Consider the following 13,952-nt stretch of genomic DNA (forward strand, 5'->3'; position numbering starts at 1 on the left):
CTCGCCTCTCATTCTCTTCTAAATGGCATTCAGTAGGACTTTGTTACTTGGTTGAACAAACTCTGGAAAAGATTGATTCAACTTCACACACATATATATATTATCCATCATCACAATCGTGGTAAACAGGTTGGTATAGAAACAAACCACTTAGAGCTGAGACAGACATCAATTTTTCGACAGTTCATCGGTCTTCCTCAGGAGATACTGATTCCAGCATTTGGCAGGATCATAATCCCCAGCAAGTGATGGTTCATCCAATCGGACGCCTTAGCGTATCGCTCTGATTGATTCACTCGTCCGACTGCCTCCACTCGTTCACAGCGATCTCCGCTACCTGACGTGACCAGCAGATGAACCCAGACCTTGCGTTAACGTTGTCTTTGGTGACGATGTAAGCCGCTTCTAATGTCTTTCTTATCTGTTTGCTTAGGCCCTCGTGAAGCACTCTCGCCCCGTCCCATTTGGGTAGTTATCCACGTTCGTCCGAATGTACTACAAGAGAACTGGATATCCTGAATTTTCTTTTACGGCAGCTTTATGCTGATCGATCCTTTTCTTTATTCCTTTCCCTGTCTCTCCATAACTACGCGCGTTCACAACCACCAAAGGGAATCTTGTACACAACACTTTCCTCAGTGCTGTGTCGCATGTCTGGTTTATATCTTACTATTTCACAAATCTATATGCAGAAGCTTCACTTAACCGTGAAGAGAGATATGCACAATCACCACTGGAAAAAGAAAATAAAAACATCGAGTACTTTCTTCCTGAGGATGTAACATACGAAAGTACTCTGTTCTTATTTTCTCTTTCCAGTGGTGACTGGGCATATATATATATATATATATATATATATATATATATATATATATATATATATATATATATATATATGTTTACGATGAAATTTAGGATTCTTATAGACTGTACCTCCATATACATATAAGTTATTTCTAGTATGATCAAGACATTTCATCACATGATACATTTCCCTCAAATATAAAACAATGAAGGCAAAAAAGCAACGCACGTTTGGGTCTTTACGAGCTTTTTGTAATAGACAAAATCAGAAACAGGAGAAATACCTGGGAACTTTATAAGTACGGTGGGGCAAATAAGTCAGTTGTGCAACTTGAAGCTTCGGAAGTGTCAGTCACTGTCTATGATAAAAAGGTGTCAATGGTGCTGTTCTCCACTGTCATTATTGGTAAATCATTCCGTTCATCAAGAATACAGCTCAAAGAAACGTACTATTCCTCCCCGGAAACAAAACGTTTGCCCCAAGTGTTTGCCTGCAGCCAATGCAGCGAGCCAAATCAGATGGATCTAACTTCAACTGCTGCTTATGTCACGAACGTCCAAAACTTTTCAAAATTTATGTACCCAAAATGAAATCTAAATGTTTTCTAAGTTCAATGGGTTCAGGGCTTCTAAATGGCTAGCAAGGGGCTTTGTTACTCTGTCCGGAAATCATTTTGGCAGTTCGATGGTGTACTCTTCCATCCTATATCTGTACTCTCTCATCAAGGCTGACCTATACTAAACATAGTAATCAGGGCACACCAGCTGACTGCAGAGGCTGAGGATCGTTTCTGAGACGAATTCGAATGCCTTACTTATGAAACCGACAGTAGGTTACGCTAGCCTTTTTTTTCATTCCTTACTACTCACATGCACTGCTTACCTGACTTTTCTTGGAGACTACAACATCAAAGTCATGTCATCAAAATCCAGTACAGTATTCTATGAACCCTTCTTTACAACGCATCTAACGCCTGCACTACTTAGTTAAGGCAGAGACACTGGACTTCGATACCTGGGTTGAAATTAAAGAAGCATCTCTTCTTTTCTTTTCCCCTCGAGTATATGAAATGAACATCCACAGCATCCACAGTACAGGTAACTACCCCAGCGAAACATAATACAAGGAAGGTGTCTCGTCCAAAAGCTCGTCTTGCCCTCATGCAACAACATTCACAATCAGCATCTCTGGACTTTCTGAACAAAAACGTCCACGAAAGCAGAGAGTCAAGAGCAGTCCACGGGAACTCTTAAGGAATCTTACATCCAAAGAAACATGTCAGCCAAACTACAGTGTAGTATTCTAAAAACAACACCAACAGTCAAAATCTTTCATATAATAAGTCCTTATGAGTCAGTATATATATATATATATATATATATATATATATATATATATATATATATATATATACACACACTGCAGCAACAGATAAGCAATGTTATGTCGGAAGGAATGTAAAATAAGGTCCATGCCCTTCCTGGATTTGTGGAAATCCTGTACTAAAGGTACTGTAATCCCAGCGGTGTTATATGGGAGCAAGGCATACATATGGTATGGATGAGAATGTAAGGAAGAAGGTAAATGTCTTCGAAATGAAATGTCTGAGGGCAATATGAGATGTGAGGAAGGTTGACCGAGTAAGTCACGATAGAATTAATGAGAGGCGTGGAAATAAGAAGAGTATGGCTAAGACAGCTGGAGGTGTGCTGAAGCGATTCAAACATCTATAGAGATTGTGGCAAGGAGAGGTTGACAAATAAAAGTATGTGTGTCAGAAGTGGAGGGGACAAGGAGAAGGGGGAGACCAAATTGGATATGGAAAGATGGAATGAATAAGATTTAAGCGTTCGAGGCCTGTACATGCAAGAGGGTGAAAGGCGTGCACTGGATACAGTGAACTAGAGCGGATGTGCTGTACACACCATCAATGGACTGAACCACAGCATACAATGTAGTCTGGGGCAAACGTGGAAAAGCATTTGATCTTTGATTGTGGATGGGAAACTATGGTTTCAATCCAATACGCATAACAGTTACAGAAGGGACGTGAGCGCATGAGGACTTTTCTTCGTCTGTTCCTGGCGCTACCCAACCAACACAGGATATGGCGAAAATCATGAAACAATGAAAGAAATATACACGCACTAATGCAGCGAGGAGATTGGTATTAGTGCGTCAGGGTCAGCAGAGAGCGTCAACGACAACAGGTATAAAAAAGCCAAGCGACTTGTCCACTCAGTCAGTCACTGGACACGCAGCTCCAGCACAGCAACCCTGCACAGTCACACAGACATGATACACAAGGTGTGTCTTTCATTCTGTCTTTGTTGCCCACCGCACACCTTACTATAACATTGCAATTCTATTTCATGGTAGATTTCCTACTTGAATTACCGCACTTTTTCTGTGAATACCGTAAACTTCCTAATTCGTTAATAGTATAATTTCGCAACCCATTGCTTTCAACGCTCATAACCACAAAAAATAATAAATACTTGATTCTGAATGAATATCGTTTCAAAAACAAAAAATAATAATAATGGTGGATCCATTTCAAGATAACAAGGATTCAGCACTATAATGAATCGTAACTACCCTTACTTGACACTGGCTTCCATCCTTGATATCTCATCCCCTTATATTCCATCACCGTGACTCATCAAGAATCATCTCCCCAGGTATGCCTTGTCCTGGTGGTGGTGGGCGCGGCTCTGGCAGACCCGGGTGACTACCAACCAGTCTACAAATCGGTACGTTGTGTGTGTGTGTGTGTGTGTGTGTGTGTGTGTGTGTTGATTGCATGCAGGCAATATTGTTCTAAGTGATTTTGGTGCAATTATGGCACTAAACGTCTTCAATATTAAAGCATCATATCTTTCATGCAGGAACCTCTGCCCTACAAGTTCAACTACGGAGTGAGCGACCACTACAAGGCCACCGACTTCGGCCAGCATGAGAACTCTGACGGTAAAAACGTTTGGGGCACCTACTGGGTCAACCTCCCTGACGGTCGCAAACAAAGGGTAAGTTAGTTTCTCCATATATACAATTTGTGTTTTCTTTTTTTCTTTTGTTACGTAAATCCCACAAAGGGTAAGTCAGCTTCTACCATGTTTACGCTTAGACAACGTTTTTCGTTAAGTAAATCCCACAGCCACCGTAAAACTCTATCGTTAATTCCTTACACCTTCTCTCTCTTACCGCAGGTGGATTACACTGTTGACCACTACAAGGGCTACGTAGCCAAGGTCAGCTACTACGGCAAGGCTCACCACCCCAAGCACTACGGACCCGCCGCCACCTTCTTCCAAAACCACGGTCACGGTCACGGATACGGCGGCGGCTACGGACACTGAGAACTTTCTTCATCTAAACTGACATATTTTTGTAGGGTAAATGTGGAGGGAGTAAATGATCGCCAACAACCTGCCTCTCATTCTCTTCCAAATGGCATTCATTACGGCTAAGTTACTTGCTTCAACACACCTTGCGTTGGTGGTGACCAATAAAGCCTCAAAATGCTGGAATTAACTTCGTCCATCATGTGTGTATGTAAGAATGTACTTCTTTTTGTTTTCTTTTGAGAGACTGTACCTCCAAACGCATAAATGTGATTTCCTGTTGAGATAAAGTATTTCATTACATGATACGTGGAAGTAGACGAGACCAGAAACAGGAGAACTTGTACCATAAAAACTTGACACGCAAACAAAATAAGTCGTTCGCTTGGAGCCAACTCATTTGTCCATGTCTTCTATAAAATGTACCAATGGTGTTGTCTTCCTTTAGAAGTACTGGTAAAATCATTCCACGGGGTAAGAATCCTCCTGAAGGAAAAGTAATTTGCTTCCCTCGAAGCTGCAAACGTGTGCCCACGAAATAGTTTGTAACCACATGATACGACCGACAACACTGATCTGGCCTTAAATGCTACTACATCATGACTGTCAAAGCCTAGGATAATTCTGTATACTGATATCAAATGTCCTCATAATCTTTTCTTTTCCAAAGTCATTGGGTTTCTGTCCTCCAGACGACGGCTTTCATAGTACTTGTTTCTTAGTCCAGGAATCAATTTTCGCCGTTCTTCGCTATGCTCGCTCCATTCTATACGTCTTTTCTCGGCTGGGGTTACCAGAGCTGAAGACGATATTCAGGACACACCAGCGGCCTGCAAAGGATGCGGGTTAATTTTTTGAACCCGAATTCGAATGCACCTCTCTTCAATCCTAGGTTTTGTACGCCTAACTTGTACTGACTCTCGCACTGCTTTATCAACTTAGTCCCCGAAAACTAATGAATACCTAATGAAGTCTACGGTGATCTTCACCCCCAACAGCCAGGGCTGGGTCCAGCTGGTGGATTGGGTCGTTGGTCGACCACGCTGTCAAAACCTTCCCTCACATACTTTATGTACATCTACAGAATTCACAATGTACCATTTCGTTTCCAATGCCCATTTGTAAAATTCTGCACTTAACTGTACTTCATCTGCCACTTATGAATCCAGTCCATCAGGTTAGGAAGGCCTGCAACCGTAGACTTCCCATCGCAGTGTCGTCTGTGAATTTTCACACCACTGAAGTATCGCCCGTTATCATCGAAGTCAATGATAATGAACCAGAAACAGAATGGGTCGCAAGACACATCCCAGGGGCACACCACTTGTCACGTCCTGCTGAACATTGTGCATGACCTTTATCTACCATGGAATTTACGACCTGTAAATCAACGTCCTAACCTCCTAAGCACATCACCGCGTATATCAGTCATGTGACATAACTTTTGCTGCTGATTTTGACACTGGCCTTCACCGAACGCTCGCAACAGAACATCTACATAAATAATACCAACTGCCTCACTTTCATCGTGCGTGTTCATTGTATCAGAAAAGAAAAAAAAAAATACTTCAAGATAAGTCAAGCATGAGCGACTGGGTAGAAAGGCTTTGCCGGTAACTACGTAATGATTGTCAAAATTTCTCACAATCTCCTTTCGTGAAGAGCTCCCAAAATTTAGCTTTGAAAAAAAAAACACTTGGATAAAACTTATCAGGATCTTCTGTTTTCTTTACTCTCTCCCTCTAGTCATGACATAATATCTTGATCTGTCATGTCATGTTCCAACACTTTTCCTTCTTTTTTTTTTTCTTTTGTTACGAATGTGACTGGATGTAGAAAACGCGACGTGTCCTCAACGGTTAATACGGATGAAAGAAAATCATTACGATCTCTGCTGCAATAACTTCACACTGCTTAACCAAGTCGCCGTTTTCTACTGAATTATGTTTACCAAGTCGCCGTTTTCTAGTGAATTATGGACTTACTGATTGAGAAATGATTCTCTTGCTCCTAAGAATACACTAATTTTGAATTATTTTTTCCCTGATGTCATAAATATACGCTTCATACTGTCATACTTCATACTGGCCTATAAAGCCCTTCAGCATTTCTATTCATATTCATTTTCATGTTGGCCACTACTCCCAATGAGCTTATTCGGTGTTATTTTCTCCTGGGCATAATGAAGTTTTAAATTCTGCTTGGCTTCCACTTCGTCTTACTTCGGGCAAAGAAGCGTCTGCTGCAGTGAACTGGCACTTCCACCCTCACTGTCTTCCCATAACGTTTCCGTATTACATCATTTTCATTAAAGATGTCACACAAGTTTATTCTGGCAGGGACAATAAGATCAATAATATCTGACACTCTAATATCTGGAGATCAATAATATCTGACAGTCTAATACCTAATTACCTTTTTTTTTTTTTTTTTTTACACGCGTCACACGCACAGACCAATATCAACGGTAACCCAAGAGAGCTACTTTTTTAAAACTGACGCCTCAGCAATCACTGACACCCATCTTTCCTCCACATCGTGGGCGAGATCCTCGCTTGCTGGTCCGGATCGTTTTCATCACACATGTCTGCCAAGTGGTCATAAAAAAAAAAAAGGAAAAAAAAAAATCATCTTCCACCGCCGAAGTCTGCCAAGTGGTCATAAAAAAAAAATTCTTTTCTCATCTTCCGCTGACGTCTGCGTAGGGATGGACGACGTGAAATAATCTATCACTGTCACTTTCTAGCGAAGACCATCTTTCCATCTCCACAAATATCGATCCGGTATCACCAGCATCCACAACATGGTCCACTACATGACACATAATCAATATAATCCGTGTATGTGACAGTCCACCCTAGTATTTCTCCCTTTTTGGACAGCCTGCATACATTATAATCCCACAGACGAGGTATCATCACTCGGGAAACACTCATTTCCCGTCGTATGCAATGGTCTGTATGCCTCTTGGACGCGACCTCTTAGAGACTAAGTCCGTGTATAAAAAATGTCTACACAAGTCGCTCCCCTGATCTCACGCGAGTTAATAACTCAAGTACCTCAACAAAGTTTGTTGAAAGCGCACCACAATATCAAGTCGTCACATCATGAACTTTCCTTAAATTTCTTCACTCCTGCAATATCAAAGTTCAATGTACAAACTTTTACACTCAGAAGCGACGACAAGAGCCGATGAAAGTTGATAAACTCAAAGTGGAAATAATGAAAAGAAAAAAAAAGAAAAAAATGAAACACACATATCCCGTAGCGTACCACAAACTCGCGCTTTACGTGAAAAATATCAAAGTTTCCGGTTCTGTCTAGTGGGAAAAAAAAAAAAGAAAAAAGAAAATGAAATTTAGAAGAACAATCAAAACAGTAGCGTATTAGTCACTCAAGTTAGGTCACAACCAGGCAGGGTTGTCGTGCGCCGCTGGATAACATACCACTCAAACCTAAGGAACACTCATCACGTTCACCAATATTCTTCTAACGTAAAGAATATGACCAAACTACGCCAATAGGGACCGATACTTATCCACATGCGAGAGAAGTGTTTCAGTACATTGGGTTTATCAGATCCAAAAAAAAAGCAAAGTAAGGGGAAAGAATAGTGATGATAAGTAACATCGTCGAATCTGGATCACCATACGAGATTAAGGTTTTGTGGACTCGCTCGCTTAAGTCTGGCATTACTTGGGTCAACATGATACTGACATACCCAATGAAAGTGTCTTTAACCGTAATGATTTATAAGTGTACTACCTCAGTACTCACAACAGACATAAAAACTAACATCAAATGTTTTTATCATCAGCTCTATGGAATAATATCAGTGAAACTTCAAAAAAGGTCATTGCCATAAAACCTTGGAAGTGACTATGTAATCTAACTTGAATAGAAGTGTATTTTCTTATTGAGCAAACATGAATCTAATATTTTATATAAAAGGAATATGTAGTAATCTCGGTGTGTGTGTGTGTGTGTGTGTGTGTGTGTGTGTGTGAAGGGGACCAGAGTTAGCAGGGGGCGTTAGCACCAGCGGGTATATAAAGCCAGGTGGCTGGGTGACGGAGTCAGTCAGTCATCGACCCCCGCACCTTCAGCATAACATCCCTAAACATTCACAGAGACATGACATACAAGGTGCGTCTCCCACTGTGTCTTTTGCAACGTGGCTGCACGGCACAATGTCTCATCGGATGAAAACACGATCTATTCCATACGCCTATGTACAGAATCCATCGTAAAACACAAACACGGTCACATAAATTCTCGGATTTCGAATTCACGTTCTTACATTCTATACTACCGGGTATAAAACCATAAATATTATTTCGTAACTACAAAAACTCTACCAACATAAATTCTAATCTATATCTAATAACTTGTTAATAATTCTCCAGGGCAGTCTTATCTTTGCTCTAGTTCAAGATAAGCCTGAATCAGCGTCATCATGCACTCCTAACTACCTTAGATAGGCTGTTTCATAACTACCTGCACTGACTACTATGTTGTCACCGTCAGTCCTCCCCTCATTCTCCAATCACCGTGACTCATCAGGCATCATCTCCCCAGGTGTGCCTTGTCCTGGTGGTGGTGGGCGCGGCTCTGGCAGACCCGGGTGACTATCAACCAGTCTACAAATCGGTACGTTTTTCTTTCGTTACTGCTAGGTATCAGTACTCAATATGCAACGGGCAGGGTTTTACCCCTCGTGCTGCCCCATCTCAAACATGAATATATGTATCGGGTATTTTATCTAAAAACACTCACCCCAGCCACATGTCAGTGTGTGTAAATACCTTTCTAGAATTATCTATTTGCAATGTACGTAGGAAGGAGCTTTACACACATTTCTACAAATCACGTTACATCTAAAACATCTGTTTATTGTCCGTATTTACTATATATATCTATATCCTCATGCCGTTTAATCAATTCATTTCCCAAACTTATACTACAAGAGTAATTATTTACAGTTTTATGACAAGTTTTATCCTCAAATGTGTGTATATATGTGTGTGTGTGTAAAATCAATCATGACATATATATATATATATCATAAATAATGAAAATGTTCTGGCAAGAAATGCATAAAATGCGATTTATAGAATCATATCCATCATGCAGGAGCCTCTGCCCTACAAGTTCAACTACGGAGTGAGCGACCACTACAAGGCCACCAACTTCGGCCAGCATGAGAACTCTGACGGTAAAAACGTGTACGGCTCCTACTGGCTCGACCTCCCTGACGGTCGCAGACAAAGGGTAGGTCAACTTCTCCATGTTTACACTATCATAACGTTGTTTATATGGCACATCTCACATCCTCCATGAAACTTGATGTTAATACCTTACAAATTTACCTCTCCTTCCGCAGGTGGATTACTGGGTTGACCACTACAAGGGCTACGTAGCCAAGGTCAGCTACTACGGCAAGGCTCACCACCCCAAGCACTACGGACCCGCCGCCACCTTCTTCCAAAATCACGGTCACGGTCACGGATACGGCGGCGGCTACGGACACTGAGAACTTTCTTCATCTAAACTGACAAATCTATGTAGGGCAAATGTGGAAGAATAAACGATAACCGATAACCTGCTTCTATGTCTTTATCCAAACTACACTAAATGTGCAGAGTTACTGCATAGTCATATATGTGCCAGACTAAGGAAGCGTCCGTTATTGGATTACCCAGTAACATCCACAGATCATGCATAATTATTCTATAAATTGCCATTTATATATATATATATATATATATATATATATATATATATATATATATATATATATATATATATATAACCATCTTCCTGCTTAATTCAGTTTTCCTACGCAAGTCGAGGAACATCTTTGCCGTTGTACTACCGCTGTGTGTAACAGACCAGCTTACGTATGACAAACAAAACACAGATGGTAAGTCTTCTTTACCATAAATGAATATGACAACACCTGCAAGTGATCGGTATATACCTAAAATTGAAGAAAATTAAAGCCTGACTGGCTTATGGTCTTCCTATTTTACTGATAGATAATAATAAGAATAATAAAAATAATAATAATAATAATAATAATAATAATAATAATAATAATAATAATAATAATAATAATAACGGAAAATAACTCTGAACAGGATATATACAAGAAATAAATGCAATAAACATTAAGCCTACACACTGGCTTAAACGACTCCAACATGAAACACAGACATCACACTACCATTATTTTTTCATGGCGACTGTTTTCAGAAAAGAAGGTTATAGAACGTCAGCCTAAATTAGAAAAAAAAATAACGGTCAGTCCTAAGTAGTCTGAAGCATGAAAAGTTTTCGACATGAATCTTGCTCACTAAAATAACGTCAGTTGCATGTTTGAAACAAGTGAAGCATCGGAGGTTGTAGGTGCTGGTATAAAAACAATTAAATCGGTCATTTCTAAGTATTATACTTGTTACGCTTGTTGAGTGATTGATTGTGGCCGAGCCATCTGGCCTATTATACGTATCCGTTGATGTTCCCTGCTAAACATGGCTCACCGACCCAAACCTCCTGTCACACACACACACATACACACACACACACACACACACACACACACACACACACACACATATATATATATATATATATATATATATATATATATATATATATATATATATATATATATATATAAAATATGTATAGTGCGTATGTGGGCCTGACGGGATCTAACCGGCGTAAACCCTGCTGCTCATGGGCGTGAGACGAAGGGTATTTCATTACTAGTAATCGAATAGTCGTTTCCCCTTCAAGGGCAACATGGGCGAGTGGTCTGCGTACTCGGCTACCACGCAAATGGTACGAGGTTCGCATCCTTCTTGCTGGAGGATATTGTGTGACATATATATATATAAACGACAAACCTAGTCTTCAATTCTGGGTATAACACTTCATTCGGGGCCTTGTGTGCGTGAGGGAGGGGTGACAGAAATTACATCACACGAAAGCCACAGATTCTGTAGAATGACCAGCTGGCCACTGACATTTGGAATTGGACTGCACTGACCGTAAACGGCGGTTGACACTATTCAGCGGTACAACCACTCTCTTACGTCACTTTTTCTTTTCATATCTCCATGTCGTCGGCACAGCAATCCTGCTCAGAACAACACATTTTCTCCAAAACATCGCATTCCAGCAGCCAGCAATTTCTATCCTTCCATGAAAAGGGACGAATCATTGGCACTGTGTATGGGAATTAATCATCGTGCGATTGGCAATTTTGTCGGCTTGTCAACAGGTCCTCTTTACTTTTGCAGTACACAAGAGACATGACTAACGTCTGTGTATCATCTTTTATGTCTGCTGATTATCCCTGGCGGGCAATTCGTTATATTTTCAGGGTTAGTAACAGCAATCACATAATAATAATAATAATAAAAACACTAGGAAAATAATGCCAAATGTTCAAGACGAAAACGATAAACAGGTATCAACCCTCGTATTGTACCTGAGACTCCGGTAAGCATGGAAAACTTCCCAAACGTTGCAGGTTAACAGAACATCCAAATTACCACAGGCATTAGTTTAGGCAATTAATAGAAAAGATATGATAAAACTGTGTCAATAAGGACAGATACAAATTCAAAGAAAACGAGTCACTTCTCTTTCAAACTCCCTAACAATGTGAAATGAAAAATAGGAAATAAAAAATCAAATCGTGCAACCCTAACAAGATAATTTCCTTGGAATCCTAAAATAAAGGGTTAGGTTGGTCACATGGGCCAGTGCGACAGGCATAAAATCCTCATCCAAGTGTTTAAAACATAATCTCACTTTATAAGTGTCTGTCATCTTACTCTCTCGCGGACATGAAAATCAACATAAATGTGGCTATCAATTTCTCTCGTGGAATAGGAATGTGACGGAAGGTTTGGGCTGGTACAACCTGAGTCAGCAGAGAGCGTCAAAACCAGCAGGTATATAAAGGCCAGGTGTTTCAGCCACTCACAGTCAGTCAGCCGACCTGAAGCCCCCAGCATAACATCCATCCCCACTCAGTCATACAGACATGATATACACGGTGCGTCTCTCACTGTGTCTTTGTTAGTGACGGTAGAACTCATTGTGAAACCCCCATTGAATGAAAAATATGCGAATCATTTCCAACTTTTGCGTATGTGAAACAATCACGATTACATAAAAAAAAAAACTCGGATTCCTTACTCATATTATTACTTTCATTTCTGGAAAAAGAACGAAAAAAAATTATCTTTTAGTGACTACATAAACTTTATCAACCACAAAAAATAATCAGTGCTTAATGACATGCTAATGACCCTCCAAAATGATCCATATTAGAACCACTTGAAGATAACCATGATTCAGCACCACCATGAATCTTACCTACTACCACAAGACTGCTTCTTAACTACCCTCATTCATAAAGTCAGTCCTCACCTTAATTTCCATCACCGTGACTCATCAAGAATCATCTCCCCAGGTGTGCCTTGTCCTGGTGGTGGTGGGCGCGGCTCTGGCAGACCCGGGTGACTACCAACCAGTCTACAAATCGGTACGTTACGTGTGTGTGTGTGTGTGTGTGTGTGTGTAATATAGATACTGATATATATAATACACCCTGGACATTTTTTGGCAAGAAACATATAAACATAATCTATGGGTACATATCTATCCATCATGCAGGAGCCTCTGCCCTACAAGTACGACTACGGAGTGAGCGATCACTACAAGGCCACCAACTTCGGCCAGCATGAGAACTCTGACGGTAAAAACGTGTACGGCTCCTACTGGCTCGACCTCCCTGACGGTCGCAGACAAAGGGTAGGTCAACTTCTCCATGTTTACACTATCATAACGTTGTTTATATGGCACATCTCACATCCACCATGAAACTTGATGTTAATACCTTACAAATTTACCTCTCCTTCCGCAGGTGGATTACTGGGTTGACCACTACAAGGGCTACGTAGCCAAGGTCAGCTACTACGGCAAGGCTCACCACCCCAAGCACTACGGACCCGCCGCCACCTTCTTCCAAAATCACGGTCACGGTCACGGATACGGCGGCGGCTACGGGCACTGAGAACTTTCTTCATCTAAACTGACAAATCTATGTAGGGCGACTGTGGAAGAATAAACGATAACCGATAACCTGCTTCTATGTCTTTATCCAAACTACACTAAATGTGCAGAGTTACTGCATAGTCATATATGTGCCAGACTAAGGAAGCGTCCGTTATTGGATTACCCAGTAACATCCACAGATCATGTACAATTATTCTATGAATTGCCATATATATATATATATACATATATATATATATATATATATATATATATATATATATATATATATATATATATATATAAAAACCATCTTCCTACTTAATTCAGTTTCCCTGCGCATGTCGTGGAACATCTTTGCCGTTGTACTACCGCTGTGTGTAACAGACCAGCTTACGTAAGACAAACAAAACACAGATGGTAAGTCTTCTTTACCATAAATGAATATGACAACACCTGCAAGTGATCGGTATATACCTAAAATGAAGAAAACTAAAGTCTGACTGACTTATGGTCTTTCAATTTCACTGATAAATATAATAATAATAATAGTAATAATAATAAAGGAAAACTCTGAACAGGATATGTACAAGAAATGAATGCAATGAACATTAAGCCTATACACTGGCTTCAACGATTCCAACATGAAACAGACATCACACTACCATTATTTTTTCACGGCGACTGTTGTCAAAAGAAGGTTATAGAACGTCAGCCTAAATTAGAAA

The 13,952-nt window shown here is 40.3% G+C and overlaps 1 protein-coding gene across 5 annotated transcripts; it reads left to right on the forward strand.

Annotated features, from left to right (window-relative positions):
• The first annotated feature begins 3,046 nt into the window (after window positions 1-3,046).
• LOC139758108 (pupal cuticle protein Edg-84A-like) lies at window positions 3,047-13,299 on the forward strand. Of its 5 annotated transcripts, none has more exons than XM_071679197.1 (4): window positions 3,047-3,112; window positions 3,487-3,558; window positions 3,694-3,831; window positions 4,015-4,233. In XM_071679197.1, the coding sequence occupies exons 1-4, from the start codon at window positions 3,101-3,103 to the stop codon at window positions 4,162-4,164; spliced, it is 372 nt and encodes a 123-aa protein (XP_071535298.1). In that variant the 5' UTR covers window positions 3,047-3,100; the 3' UTR covers window positions 4,165-4,233. The 5 variants fall into 5 exon arrangements, with proteins under 5 accessions (XP_071535298.1, XP_071535302.1, XP_071535299.1 ...); XM_071679201.1 differs by lacking the exons at window positions 3,487-3,558; window positions 3,694-3,831; window positions 4,015-4,233 and adding exons at window positions 12,641-12,712; window positions 12,844-12,981; window positions 13,094-13,299 and having other exon boundaries at window positions 3,052-3,112; XM_071679198.1 differs by lacking the exons at window positions 3,047-3,112; window positions 3,487-3,558; window positions 3,694-3,831; window positions 4,015-4,233 and adding exons at window positions 8,233-8,295; window positions 8,728-8,799; window positions 9,283-9,420; window positions 9,533-9,699.
• Window positions 13,300-13,952: the final 653 nt, after the last annotated feature.

The sequence above is a fragment of the Panulirus ornatus genome, chromosome 29 (genome assembly GCF_036320965.1).
Source record: "Panulirus ornatus isolate Po-2019 chromosome 29, ASM3632096v1, whole genome shotgun sequence".
NCBI classification, from domain to species: Eukaryota; Metazoa; Arthropoda; class Malacostraca; order Decapoda; family Palinuridae; genus Panulirus; species Panulirus ornatus.

Coding starts and splice junctions, on each gene's coding strand:
- LOC139758108 (XM_071679197.1), top strand. Junction 3,559..3,693: donor ACCAACCAGTCTACAAATCG/GTACGTTGTGTG, acceptor TCTTTCATGCAG/GAACCTCTGCCCTACAAGTT. Junction 3,832..4,014: donor CTGACGGTCGCAAACAAAGG/GTAAGTTAGTTT, acceptor CTCTTACCGCAG/GTGGATTACACTGTTGACCA.